The following is a 14,670-nucleotide window of genomic DNA, read 5'->3' on the forward strand; positions in this document are numbered from 1 at the left end:
AGAGCTGCTCCCAGGGCCTCTCGTTGGGCTGGGGCTCAGTCAGGAGCTCCAGCACACCCAGGAGAGCGACCAGAGGTGAGAAGAGAACAAGAATTTCTATGCACTCAAAAGTGAACGATGTGGAAGCTGAACCTTCTTCACTAAGCTTCCATGACCTGTGGCGTGCTCTCCAGCAAACACCAGAGTGTATTCCTGGCCCAATCCACCCTCAACTCAGCGTGGGGCGTCCCCATAGTAGGTCCTACCCAGCTGTTGCACTCCCCTCTTCATTTGGCTTATGTTCACAGGAAATAGCCTTCCCCAGACGGGAGAACACATGAAAGAACATTGCTCCTGCTTCCTCTGCATGCAGGTTACATGTCAGGACATGTGCCTCGTGATAGGTTAAGAGGGCACATTTTGGGGAAGGGAAACTTTCTGCCAGCTCATCCCTAGAAGGCAGGCAGGTAATTATACTCCCAGTGGGCTCCATCCTCACCAGGAGAAGGCAGCGCCTGACTTGGGTCACGATTTGGTAATTTACAGCAGAAAAAAATCCGGCAAAAAGAGCAATGGAAAGAGCAGTGCTGGACTGCCCCCAAAGAGGGATGCAAAGTCTGTCACCCAAAATAAGCACAGGAGTTGGTCCCTGCTTCGGTCAACTGATATTTGGCAGCTCTGGGTGTCACAAGCAAAAGTCACAAAGAGACTAACCAAAGGTATCCCAAGGGACAGGCTTCCCTCTGCCAGTAGAGAAGCCTGGATGGCCAGGAAATGCCACTCTGGAAGTATTTTCTGGATTACAGGTTTCCAAATGTGCAACAGGGGAAGTTTTTCTCAAACAGTTCTCCATTTTCTCCCTCCTATGCTTTGCACAACATCCCATGGCTTAAAAACCAGAAGGAAAAAGTGAGAAGGGAAATGCATGTGTTCTCTCCAATCCCTTATGCTATCCACCTGCTCCACATCCTTTCCTATTCATTGTTTCTTTCCAGAAAAGGGATTTCAGGAACATTATGAGGTGCTAGAAAGGGAGGGAGCCAGCCCTGTAAACTCCCCACCTGAGGCTGAACAGGGAGGTGAGAGCTTTTACTGTCCAAAGACTGAGTGAAGACAAGCACTGTCCACCCAACTCTTCGCTATTGTTGGAAAGAACACATATCAAGTCATCCACAGTTGAAGATATGAAAGATGTAAACACCTCTCCTTTGAAAGGCCCTTACTCAAAACTGAACTGGGATGCAATAAATCAGCCCCCACATTCACACAGAAAAAAAAAAAATCAGAAAAAAAAAAAAAAAAGAGAGAGAAAGAAAAGAAAGAAAGAAAGAAAGGAAGGAAGGGGAAATTTAGATTAGTCACAAAGAAGTTCCCCCGCCTGCTTCTCTGTGCATAAAGCAATCTCCTGAAGGCACTGTCTTCACTTCATCTCTGCGCCTGGGACGGGAGCTCACCAGCCCCTGTGGGCTCCTGCTGAGCCCCTGGCCCTTCCCCAGCAGCTGCAGGCAGTGGGGCTGGGATGGAAGGAAAGCCAGAGGCAGAGCCGAGGGCTGGAGAGCAGATGCACTGTGAAAGGGAACCTGAGGAGGACGAATGCAAGCCCTGGCCAGGAGGACAGGTTGGGAACACGCTGCACCTCGTGTCCGCGGTTGCTCAGTGGATTTTACTGCTTGCCTGCCTGATTTACCTGGGTATAGATTTTCTGCGGCCCTCAGCGGTAAGAACTCATGTTCAACCCTCTGTCTGCTGGCCTGTAAAGCTTTGTGTGGGTTTTGTTTTTGGTTTTTTTTTTTTTTTTTAAAGAAAAGAAAGCAACTTTAAAGTTTATCCCTATCCCTATCCCTATTCAAGTTTTTAATCCCTTCTGTATGATAGTATTTTTAAATTATTATTTATTTAATTTTTTAAATTGCCTGTCCTCAAAGTAACATTCAGTTACTCATCGCAGGGTTTGGGCCCAAGTTTCCAGGAGAGCGACTGTTCCAAGAATGTTCTTTTCACTGACCCCTGGGGGAGGGAGGTTTGCCTCCCTCCCACCCTTTCCCCTCCCTTGTGACTTGTGCGTATTTCCATTTAATTGAATAAGACCATGTGCGTGAATGACACCCTTTTTGCTCATAAACACCTCCCGAACTTTTGGCGTGTACTAAATGACAGGCAGATGTGTGAGAGAGAGCAAGTTACCCTTGTGACAGCCCTAGCAAGACCCCCTGACCCCTTTGGGTGCTCTCAGCCTGCCCATAAAGCGGGGTTAGGAGCAGTCACCTCCGTCTGTGCATGTGAGAAAGGCTGCTGTGCCCAGAGAGAGTTTTGTGTGCCCATAACACCAGAGCAAGCAGGACAAACAACAGATGCTTGGAGCTCACAGTGCTCCAGCACAAGCTGCAGCAAATATAAGTTTGCCTCTCTCACGTGCTTGCAGGCTGCTGGATTGCCAACAACCTTTCACTGCTACTTCAGCGCTGCTCGTGCAGCAGCGATTTCTCCTCCCACTCCTTCTCCAGGAGCTTCGCACCACTTTAAAGCTTGTTGTGCTTCGTTTCACCCGAGTTCGTTCTTTCCTCCCACCTAGGCTTGTGACAGAAGCAAGCCAGGCAAGTATCCATGGCCTCATGCTCCTCTGCTGTTTAATGCAAACCCTTGAGCTCTGCACAGCTTTCACTGACCTGAGGCTCACAGTAGTTATTAAACTGGAGAACAATGATCCTGATGACACTGAAAGTTAACACTTGTCATTCAGGTCAGTCCTCTTCTCCTTCCACTGCTTTGGGAGAGAGAAGTTGCACTGTAAGCCGGCAGAGGAGGGCAAGCAATCACAGTGCTCAAGGTGCAGAAACCTCTCCCAGGTCACACTCTGGCTGTGAAGCCTCGTCTCTCAGCATCCGGCTCTTCGGTAAAAATTTTCCTCTTCCAGAGGACTATGGCAGGGCCTGGCATTGCTGTCTGGGAGCCTTACAAACCCAAGAGGGCAGCAGCAGTTGAGGGGACTCAGTGCATGTCTGGAGTTTCCCCTCCTCAACAGAAACAGCTGAAACAGGGTGCTCGAGGAGCAGCAATGGGAACAGACAAGAAGTCCAGGTCCTGCAAATCACCAAAGGACCTTTTCAGTTTTAAACACTTGCTAACTACAGGTTTAGGACAACTATTTCTGTTATTTTAACAGATCACCCTGGTGTCCTGTCTGGAGTGCACTGTTCTGTGCAGGAGTGGTACACGGGGAGATTTCATTGCAGTGCAGCCACATGGCTCAGCGGGGTAATCATGACCTGACCATAGAAATGTCTCCTGAAGGGACAGCAGTACCAATCTGGCTTGACTTTTGGGGCAGTTTAGGGATACTTTAGGGAAGTAGGGGCACAGCAGCATGAGAGTGGCAGGCTTGGGAGTGCTGGTCCATGGGAGTGAATGAGTGGCTCTCCCAATCCTTGGGAAGAGTCTCCTGTTCTCCAGAGTCCAGTGTGCCCTGCTAACTTTATTTGCAAGGGAACAATCTCTGTGTTTTTTCACAGAGAGACCATATTTGATTCCTTTCCACTGTCCTCGCGGAAGCATGGCTTTAAAAAACAAACCCTCCTGGACTGTTCTGTGAAAATGGAGCATATAAATAATGACTCATTAAAGTCAGCATCTGCAGCCCAGACTGTGCTGTAACAAAAAAGTGATCTCGTTTCTGTCATGATACCACTTGGAGAGCAAACCTCAGCTGAGACTTCCAAACGAGAAAGTAAAAAAAAAAAAAGGTCAGTGATAGTCTGCCTTTGCATCTGCAATTCCCACCTCTGCTGGAATTACCTTCTCTTGCCACACATTTCCTCTTGCTTGGGAGGTAAAATCCATGATCCTGGTGAGGAGAAGGTACAACCCACTTCCAGAGAACGGTCACCTGCCACCCGTGGGACACCTCCACGTGTGACACAGGCAGCCCCCTCAATCAGCCCCACAAAGGTTTGCACTTTGTGAGGTCCAAACTTATTCCTGAAACTTCTGCCACGTGGCATGGCCCTGGACACAGTGTCCCAGCCAGGAGCAAGTCTCCTGTTCGGGGATCCAGAGGGGGCAGAAAGGAAGGGTCTGTGTGCAGATGGCACGGGGAAATCTGAAGCTGTCAGTAAAAAGCACCTCTGTGTCCTCAGCCCTCCTGGCACACTTTCCCACATGCCATACGAATGCAGAGCAGAGAAAGAGAGGTCACTAACTTTGTTATGAGCTCCCAGAGTCCTGCCAGTACCTCCAATCCCTTCTCTCCTCTGCGGGATTTACCTGTAAAGTAAGAGTAAGTACCTGCAAAGTGCTTTGAGATCACGCAATAACCGCAAGACATATATATAACAGGTAATTTGCATTAGTGACAACGGAGCTGCTATTTTTGTAAGGACAACAAGTTTGTCACCCAGGCTGTCTGTGTTGAACGCACCCTGTCCATCAGTGGCCACATGGCACAGATTGTGGCAGACGCTGCTTGACCTCAGATGCTCAGTGCTTCGCTCTTGTTGAGAAACTACCCGGAAATCCTGGCCGTGTGAGCCAGGAGAGAAACGCTTGTGCACCCAGGCATAAGATCAAGCATGAGATTCAAGCTGAGGCAATGGATAGGGATGGTGATGCCGAGGGAGGCAGTTCCACCAGACTCAGCGGGCAACCAAAGCTTGTGCTTGTCAGCTTTGACACGCAAAGGCGTCTCCAGCCTTGCAGGCGCGGAGCCGCAGCCGTGGCAGCACTAGAGGGTGCCAGAGCAGACCTTTTCCAGCACCAGCACCCACCTCAGCTCCGGCACAGAGCGCTCCGAGCTCCCGCTGCCCGCCGCCGCCGCTCGCCTTTGCCCCCAGCCTGCAGACGGTCTGTGCCCACACCCTGTGCTCAGAGCTGCTCTGCCCCTGCGACACCTGAGCCCGGATCCGTGAAAGTCAGCCCGACCCACATCTCAGCGGCACGCCGCCTCCCTTAGGAAGCCTTTGGCACAAGCCAAGAGAAGGCGGCAGGGCGCTGAGCCCAAGCTTTCACTCTTTGATCGGGCAAAACGCTGAGGACTTGTGGTTGTGTAGAGACTGCAGATCTGGGGCTCCTGTGGTTATGACGAGAGACGAGTTTGAGATGCCAAGTTCAGATTTAAAAATCCAGTGCAGAAGCTTGGTGTTTTGCATACCTGACCAGTAAGAAACACACTTCTATATTTTGCATTCACTTTCTCTGTTACATTCATAAAATACAAATCACGGAGTCACAGAATGATTTAGGGTGGAAGGGACCTTGAAGATAATCTCTTTCCGACCCCTCTGCCATAAGCAGAGTGGGACACCTTCCACTAGACCGGGCTGCTCCAAGCCCCTTCCAACCTGGCCTTCGACACTTCCAGGGGTGGGGTATCCCCAGCTTCTCTGGGCAACCTGTGCCAGTGTCTCACCACCAAAATTAGGAAGAATTTCTTCCTAATAACTAATCTAGACTTGTCCTCTGTCATTTAAAAACCATTCCCACCCTGCCTTCTCAGGCCAAGCCCCTGTCAAAAGTCTCTCTCCAACTCCTCTGTAGCCCCTCTAGGTACTTAAAGGTGCCTTGAGTTCTCCCTAAAAATTTCTTTTCTCCAGACTAAACAACCCCGACTCCCTCAGCCTGCCTTCTTAGGAGAGGTGATCCAGCCAATTTTAAACCCATCTTGGTGCACTCCAGAGCCTCTGAGAGGCACACACATCCTCTAACAGCCTGACCCAAAGCAGAAGGAGCCATAAAGCCAGACCCACCTCTTGGTGCCCTTCAGGAGGGTGGGACAGCACGCCTGGCTCCCTGCTCTGCCAACGATGCCCGCTTGCCAGGTGCTGTAAGCCAGGCTTGGGGAGGTCATGCAGAAAAGGCTCTGCACCCCGAGGTCCTTCCTTGCTCTTTGCTCTGACTCGATTGCACACACCCAGCGTGGCTCTCTAAACAAAACCAACACTGCCGGGGTGCTCTGGAGGGCTCAGCGCCGGGCTGCAAGTCGCACTGGTTGCGAACCACGCTAAAATAGCATTCTATAATACTGATACAAAGTCAAGCCCAGGTCAGAGCTGGTTGGCAGCAGCTGTGACCCTGAGGCTGCCTGCCGTGCTTTTGGAGACGCAGCTGCTCTGCCCCTGCGGAGAATGAACGATTCCTGGCTGGGAAACGAAAGTGACAGCGGCAGCAGTGAGGTGCCAGCCCGGTGCTTTAACGAGGATCTGTCTGCTTTGTTTTCCAGAGCCAGAGTGACAAAGTGCTGTGGACCCACATCCGGTACACAGGTGCGTGTTGGGGCGGGGGGAGCCTGGCCCCTGGATGACCCTCCGGTGTGGCAGCCGCCGCTGTGCCGCATCCCCCTGCACGACGGGAGGGCTCCCCAGCCTGCCGCGGTCCCCAGGAACCTCCACGGCACCCAGTGGCCCCTAAAACACCTAAATGGCTCTTACGTGCTTGGTGCCACGGGTGATGGCTGTTTCTTCTGATGGAGGACAGGCGCCAGGAGAGCTGCCAGGGGAGAGGGGCCAAGCCTGCCCCAGTGCTGCAAGGGGCCAAAACGAAGCATTTTGGTTTTCCCAGAGCAGAACAAAACACCTGAAAATCTGTGTGGATTTCTGCAGCCCACATCTATCTCCTAAAACAATCTTTCACTCTGTGAGTGAACGAGAAAGGCATTCTTGAGAATATAATAAATGCACAATAGCACGCTCTTGGTTTTTTTCTGAAACAAGTCAATGGTTTCCTGATTTATGAAAAATGTAAATGATTTCCTCGGGAGGAGTGGGTGAGAGCACACACCATACCAGATGTGCCGCTCTGCGTGCCAGCTATAATGGATGTTTGCCCCATGTCACACTTCAAAGATAAAACCAATTACTAAATGTTTTTAAATAATACTGAAAATACTGTTGAAAGCTTTACTTTCAGTTAAAAGTGTGAGGCAGCAGGAAGTCTAACCTAATAGAAACTTATGTCCTTCAGGGGAAAAGCTTGAGAGATTTGGCCCCAACCCAGAGGGGCTGTGCTCCCTGCATGGAGAACTTCTGAGTGCCCTGCTCCCAAGGATTTCAGCTGGTGTGCTGAAAACCCAGGGACACAGCAGAGAAACATGGCCAGCCTAGCCCTGGGAACTGTTACTCTTCATTCCATGAGAAAGTCTTTCATGCCAAGTTCTGGTTTAATTTCTCCTTATTCTGCTCTCTATTAATTAGTTCCTTCTGCTTCTGTCTCTTTGCTGCTCTTTCATCTTGTCTTCTGGAAAAAAAAAACCCCAAAACAAACCCTAAGATGAGGGCTTATGTTACCAGCATCTCCACAGAAAGTACTTTTTGTCTTACAGCTCTGGATGCTTTTTCCTCATCTTATTTACTGTCTTAATTTTCCTGTTCTTTTTATGAACCTGTGTTTTCTAAACTCACAGTGATGCTTTCCTTACTGTATTTTTCTGTATTGTAAGACACAGAGTAAGTAAACAGTGCATAAATAAAAATTTGGAGGAGTAATCCATGTGCCAAAGGACACAGCTTAGTCAACAGTGGGAATCTGTAAATTCTCACGGTAGATGATGTCTGGCTAGAGTAGATAATATCCTATCTCTGGTCTGCCCTGTTCTGTAGTTTACTCTCCCCTTTTTTATATTTTTCAATCTTCCCTGCAGTCGGGTGGTGTAAAACAACCCATTTCCTAGAAGCCCTTTGTCATCACGGGATCATCTTTCCTTCCTTCCATTCCAGGCAGAAGCATCAAAGGAGTAGCCGTGAATCTCACGGCCGAACTGGGCCCCATCCAGATCAGAAATGGTTCCATCGTGATCCCCTGTGACGGCCTCTACCTCGTGTCCCTGAAGAGTTCCATCTACCTGGAAGAGGAGGACTGGCTGAAGCTGACCCTGCGGGGGACGCACAAGACGAGCAGCAGTGCCCTGTGGGAGCAGATTGTGCAGAGCAGTGACAGCACAGTGAACCTCACCACGGTGCTCTACTTGTTCCAGAAGGACAGCATCACTCTGTGGACCAACTCCAATGCCAGCATCTCGGATCTGTCCTTCAGCCTGGTGTTGATGACTGACAACAAGTGCTAGCTGGAGGAGCTGGCGTGTGAAAAGCAGCGTGGAAAGAACAGCCTTCCCCACCGACCTGTAGGTTTTGTACCTGTACAGGCAGACTGCTCTAGAATCGCTCCCTGGGGCTGTGGAGAGCCTCAGTGGGAGTGCAGATAAACCACAGTGCAGACTGGCTTTATGTAGTGCATGCAGGGTTTGCCTCTTTGGAGCTCTGTGCAGCTGATTTGCTACCCAGGATGGATCTTTCCAACACTGGGGAAAGGGATGCGTGGAGCTCTTGAGAAGAACAGAAATGAAAGGCAAAGAAAGTCACCCAAGCTTAGCTCATATTCAGAGAAACCCCGAGTTTTCTCTCTTTACTTGACAGTATCTGTATATAGTAGAAATGTGTTGTACTTTTTCTTCAAATAAAAGTGTGGTGAGTCAGGAAGATACCTCAAGTGTCTTGAAGCCACATGGAGCAGGAGGAGCACAGATCTGCCCGGCAAGATGGAAAACAGCAAAGAGGCAGCAAGGGAATGCCTTTGGAACGAGCCAGACAAAGGCTGTCTGAGAGGTAAAGGCCGTGAGAGAAGGTGGCATTTGGAAATGAACTGACAGGACTGCACTGGACAGCAGGAGCACAGGCCTTGCACTGACTGTGGAGTTTTGGGGAGCAGCCTTTGAGAGCGGAGCCCCACTGGCTGTTCCAGCTGCCTGCAGACTACTGAAGCCTGACCCCAAGGAATATCTGGTGGGACATTTACATCTTGAATTGCAAAGACTCAGAGGAAAATCTCCTTCAAGCACACACACTCACTGGCTTGACCCAAAAGTGATCCAGGCACATAAAAAGTTGGGCAAACGTGAAGATTTCTAGAATTGGTGACTTCTCTCTACTGGACCAAGTGGAAGCTGCAGGTCTGTGCATTCTTTCCTCAGGGAGGACTTGGATGGTTCTCATGACTGCCCTTGACTTTGTCCTACAGGTGTGCACCAGAGGCACTCCTCCACAAGGCACCTGTGCACACCTGCCTGGCTCCTGCCGAAGTCAGACTGCCCTCAGTGACCCTGGGGCTGCTCATCCCTTGCAGCTTGGGGCTGCTGGAGACACGTTCTGCCCTGCCCATGCTGCAGGCAGCCCCTGACCTCAGCACAGCCAGCAGCTGGGAGATTTCGGTTGAAGTGAGGCAGATTTTAAGGGCGAGTTGCGTCGCTTGAGGACGCGAAAGGAACCACACTCACCCGTCAGGATGTGAGATGAGAAAAGAAGGAAGTTTATTATGATTTGGGGTTTTTATAGGGTTTGGAATTTGTTCAGGGATTGGGGGCCGAGAGTAACACCTCTCTGACCCCAGTGGTCAACTTAGAAGTCCATCAATTTGTCCCTCCCCCTGGAAGGAATGCGTATTTACAAAATATCAGTCTTTGTTTTTGTTACAAGTGTGAGAAAACTCCAGTCCAGGAATGAAAAACATCAGAAGGCTGAAAAATCAGGGCGACAGTGTTGACTACGTGTCTCCCAATGAACTCCATCTACATTTCAGCGTGTCACTGCTGGCTGTACACTCCAAAGTCTTTTGTTAGAAGTATTTATGTATTTAAATGAAAGCATAAGAATGTTACATCAGATTTCATAGAAACACAGGGAAGGGTTCAGACCAGGTTGTCAGCACTGAACTCCTCTTTGAAAATGCTCCCAATGCTCTGGACTGTTCCTGCTTTGCAGGCACCAGACCTGGACTGACCTGCTCATGGCTGAGCGCTCCTGCAGACTCAGGTGCTACAGGCAACTAAGGACATCCTCCAGGCCTCGGAGAGCTTTCCTGGGCTTTAGGCTCATGAACTCCCCTGCCTGGGCCAGGCCAGAGCCTCAGGGGAAACTGGCTGAAGCAGTTCACTCATGTAGTGCGAAGAAGCAGCTTTTCTCCTCTCAACTGAGAAGCTGTGGCTGACTTGCACCCACAGGATGCTCATCATTAAGGGATAGTTTGGGCTTTTAACTCTGGCCGTGCTTACCACCACAGGGACTGAAGGCAGCTGCACCCTGCCCCGAGGCTGGAGGTTATCACACTCCCCAGCAGAAGTGAGAATGTGTTTATCTTCCTAAAAAATAATAAATTTTTCCTTTGCAACATTTGGGCTTGTAGTGTCCCTTGGAGGAGGGGGCCAGCAAAGAAGGAGGTTGGAAGTGACTGGTGAATTATACATTCAGTGTTTGAGCAGACATTTCCAGTGCTAGGAAAACTGTATGAAATTTTCACATACTTCCTTTTTTTTTTTTACAGTTCAGCTTTTGTTCCAGCTCTCCACGAGGGTATGCAGGGCTGGTGCCTCCCAGCATGTGCTAACACAGGCCAGGCCATGTCAGTGGCGTGTGCAGGGGTGCACAGCACAGCAAGAAAGATGAAGCCCAGAGAACACAAATGGATTTGCTCTTCGGAAGGCTGCACCCTTTCTTCTAGTTTAGAGCAGGAGAGGGCATTTCACACACTGATCCCACCGCACTTCCAGGCTCAACTAGACTGACCTCTATCTATACACATGCATGCACTTGTCTTGAAATAAAGGCTGAAACGATTCAACTCTTGACATGGGTTACTTGGTGGACTGACTGTCCTCATCAGTAAGTTTCCATTCCAGCTTTTTTTTTTTTTTTTTTTATCTAGAGACCCCTTTCTTCCACAAGGTTAAAAGTCTCTTTGACACAAGAAATATTAATTTTTGTTACTGGGTTTGTTAAGGAGCATGAAGGAGCTCACAGATGGTGCTAGAGTCCCATCTTACAGCTCTGTTCAGCCAGATCAGTGCACCCAGGGTTTAGGTCATCCCTCGAAGCCGGGGGTGTGGAAGTGCAAGGCTGGACCAGGCAGTTTCTGGAGACAATCCCTGACTACAGAGGAGCAGCACATTCTTTTTCCTGTGCTTGGTGTCAATGAAAGGGGACCTGTGGTCTGTCCTCCCTTTCCAAGAGGTCATTTCACAGGACACAGCCATCAGCTGGGTCATTCCTGACCCTTCGGTGTCAGGGCAGCCTCTCCCTCTGCTGTGGGTTTGTCTAACACACGCTGCTGCACAAGCTGCAGAGGTGGCCACTGTGTACTCCCTCCCTTTCCTCTCCTCTTTCCCATCTCTCCTCACTCACATTAAGGGTGACAAAGCTGATGTGAGAGCCATGGCCACCCCTGAGGAAGGAGCTCCAAGCTGAGAAGGAGCTACTGAAGGTGACGCAGAGCAGAAGGGGATGGAGGCCACTTCTTACTCAAGAGATGATGGGAAACATTTAAAGTCCATTCAGAGCCATGTGAAAATCACCTCATTTTCTACCACATATGGTTATCAGTAATAATGGATAATGAGCCTGTGGTTTTTCAGATACCACTTACATTTCCTCGGCCAGCGTGAGTCACAGCTATTGCCTGTCAGCTTCACCAGCAAGAGAGGAGAAAGCTGAAGTGTGCTTGGCTAAGTGCAGCTGTCTGCTGCTGCTGCAGAGCCAGCACTGTCCAGCTCAGGCAGCAGAAAGCACAGGACTTTAGTTCCCTTTATTCAACAATCAAAATGGGGAAGCACGACATAGAATCAAGCAGCCTCCTGCAGTAACCAGTTGGGAAGGTTTGACTTATTAGACTTTTCTTAGCAACATCTCTAACTTCAGAGCTGTCCTCTGTGCTGGTAATTGGTTCCTGTTTTCCAAGGGATCCAGACCAGCCCCGGAGACGCTTGCTTCCAGCTATGGGATAATCCACCAAAATAAGCAAATTGAGCAACGCACTCACTGAGGACTGGGAGGAGTTGCTGCCAGGCCAGAAAAGGACAGTGGTGAGAGAGTAGCAGAAGGATTTGTCATCCTCTGCAGCCTTATATGCCCTAAGGCCAGGGAGGATTGGGGAGGTTATTTGCTCATTTTCCAAGTGGAAGACAAAGGCTGCTGAAGGCTCAGCTCTCCAAGCAGATGAGTAACGCTGTTGAGGGCTAGCAAGCCGAGCAAGCAGAGTGGAGACTTGGGGGCACATCTCCCCACGGAGATGCCAAGCCGGGAGGGAACTTTCTGGCAGCTGTTCAGCATCCCAGAGCAGAACGCACGCCACAGGCTGCGCTGGGAGAGGCTCTCTGTGCCTGCTGCACCAGGAATGAGGAGCCTGGGGACTAGAAAACCCACAGGCCAGGGCAGGAGAGAACAGTGGGGTTGGCTGAGCTGCCCCAGGGGAGCAAGAACGCTGGGCACAGAGCCCAGGCAAGCACAGGGAAGGAGAGCTCAGGAGAGATGAGAAGCTGGTAGGGGTCCACGGACTGGCTGTTCTTAGGACTTGAAGAATGTAGGACAGACAGAAAGCAGGACTAAAGGAGTGTTTCTCCTGTGAGCTCACTCTCAATGAATCAAATCTCTGCAAACACCAAAACACAGCCACTGCCTCCTCAAACACCCACTTCTTCCTCTTGCACCATTACCTTTCCAGTGTGACAGCTCTGTACTCTCTGTGCTTTCCTGTTGTTCCAAGGGGGTTAGGAGCCCCACCTGCTCAGAAGCACAAGAGCACTCCCACTCCTGGGCCTGCACTTTCTCCTGCCTCTGCATTTCACAGGGTCAAGACAAAACTTGATGTGGGCACAGATGTACTTTCCTAATAATTACTTTCGTTGTTTGCTTTAAGACGAAATTCACACCCATTAACTGTCAATCCAGAGACCTGTTCCATTTCTTTGTTTAGAAAAGGTGGTACTGATCACATTGCAAAGACAAACGCTTAACCCGGCATAGGATCTGATTCATAAAGGATACAGCAGCCCCACCATTTCATCACCAAGTACATGCCTGAGACAAGACAACACTGGTGTTATCTCATGGAGTTCAAAGGACTCACTTTCCTTTGTCTTGTTGTGTTGGTTGAAGGTTTCTATTATTGCCAGTGTCTGTTAATTTGGCTTACTGTCATCAACACAAAAAGTGAGCAGAATGCATACAAACAGACAAACAGATGAGACTTGGTTTCAGAATTTTTTAGGGGTTACGTGCAGCATTTTGAATCATTGGTTGATCTGCTTCTCCCTTTGTCACTTCCCACAAGACCAAGAGACAGTGACACACCTGCCAGCAAGAAACGTCTTTAATGTCTCCAATGTGCTGGGATAACAGGTGGACTTGATGGCCTGAAAGTCTTTTCCAGCCTAAACGATTCTAGGGTTCCACGTGTTCCACCCTTGAAAATGTGAAGAACTAACCCTGCTTAGTTAGCACAACCCTTAGCTGTTCACCCACTGTGAAAAGACTCAGATTATCCACTGTCCCCAGCAGCATCCACACTTTATAAGTGAAGGTTTGCTCCAGCTCACAGGAGAAAAATCTCACTGTCTTTCCAGTTAGTTTCAATAACTCAAGTCATCTCTTTGTGTTATGCTTGATCCTTTTCCCCAAAATGTCCTTTCTAGAAGCAGGGCTAGGTGCTGCCTTCCCAAGCCAGTGCTTCATGGCCCATGAGCCAAATCCTAACTGTGCTGTCACAGATGCAGCCAAAAACCTCACCAGCCCCATTCCAGAAAAAGCCAGGATTCCTCCTTGCTGTTGTGGCTACAGTCACACACGCCTTTGTCGCACGGCTGGGTTTGCAAAAATACCTGCAAAGAAATGGATGGAGAGACAAAACCCTCCACCGACCCTGCAGACTTCCACAGGGATCTACACGCAGTTTGGACCAGAGAAGCTCTGGCTGTCTGCAAGAACCATGCTGCAGATGGTGTTGGTCTGAGCTGAACACCAGTCACACCACTAACACTCCAAGATTTGAGGTCAGCACAACAATGCTGAGTAAAGAAAGCTGCGTTAGACCAGACAAGAGGCTGAATCCGTGGTCAAAACCACAACTTAAGTGGAAACAACTGGTGCTGCATGGTTAACACCTGCCATGCTTCACACTGTAAATACGGCTGATCAAAAAAGCAGAGAGACAGAATTACCAAAGGGTACCAAGCTCTGAGGGAACTTCCAAACAGATTGTGAAGAGGGCTTTGCTGAGAGACAAGTGGCTCTTCCATGTGTGCAAGCTCTCGAGCTGCAGGTGAGCATTCCTGTCCTACTGGGAGCAGCTCCCGCACACAAACTCCCCAGGACAGTGTGTTTGGGATCCTGGGAAAACCTCACTCACAGACCATATCCATGAAGAGCAGTGAGCACTGTAATCAGCCCTGGAAGGCCTCTGGGAAGGACAGGCAGGCTGGGACAATGCCTTGGCTTAACAGCACCCCAGGGCAAAGTGCTAAATCATACAGCATCAGGAGTCTCTGTAATACAACACGACAAACCAAATGCATGTGAAGTCACATTGTTTTAAATAAGAATTGTTGTGATGGAAAAACAAGCTAGTTTAGTCAGAGAACATAGTCATAAGGGAAGAACACAGTTCTCTCAAGTAATGGCAAATGACCTTCTCTGTTGAGGGCCGTCAGTGGGAGCACAGTAATTAGGACGTTTCGCTCTATCAGATGTCTCACTTCTTGTGTGTATTTTCCTCGGGCCTAAGGCTGTACCATAACCCCACCCTGAGGGAGCATTCTCTGGCCTTGTAATTCTGGAGCGTAGCTCTGAAGGAGTGGCTTTGTCTTCACCAGTTCTATCCTTGAGAGACCACCACTATCCGGTCACTGTGGCCCCAAGGGCAAGTGAGACCAACTTGTTTTCATCT

General features: G+C 49.6%; 1 protein-coding gene across 1 annotated transcript; it reads left to right on the forward strand.

Moving 5' to 3' along the window:
- The first annotated feature begins 1,460 nt into the window (after window positions 1-1,460).
- TNFSF4 (TNF superfamily member 4) lies at window positions 1,461-8,062 on the forward strand. Its single transcript, XM_066192046.1, has 3 exons — window positions 1,461-1,696; window positions 6,191-6,233; window positions 7,683-8,062. Exons 1-3 carry the CDS (start codon window positions 1,499-1,501, stop codon window positions 8,027-8,029), a joined length of 588 nt encoding a protein of 195 aa, XP_066048143.1. The 5' UTR covers window positions 1,461-1,498; the 3' UTR covers window positions 8,030-8,062.
- Window positions 8,063-14,670: the final 6,608 nt, after the last annotated feature.

This window comes from Chamaea fasciata, unplaced genomic scaffold, assembly GCF_029207755.1.
Source record: "Chamaea fasciata isolate MVZ Bird 193981 ecotype frontalis unplaced genomic scaffold, bChaFas1.0.hap1 SCAF_10, whole genome shotgun sequence".
Lineage (NCBI taxonomy): Eukaryota > Metazoa > Chordata > Aves > Passeriformes > Sylviidae > Chamaea > Chamaea fasciata.

Bases quoted from the DNA above. Each gene is read 5' to 3' on its own strand.
- TNFSF4 (XM_066192046.1), top strand. From the start codon at position 1,499: ATGGAAGGAAAGCCAGAGGCAGAGCCGAGGGCTGGAGAGCAGATGCAC. The intron at 1,697-6,190 runs GTAAGAACTCAT...TTTGTTTTCCAG, and splicing joins ATTTTCTGCGGCCCTCAGCG to AGCCAGAGTGACAAAGTGCT. The intron at 6,234-7,682 runs GTGCGTGTTGGG...CTTCCATTCCAG, and splicing joins GACCCACATCCGGTACACAG to GCAGAAGCATCAAAGGAGTA.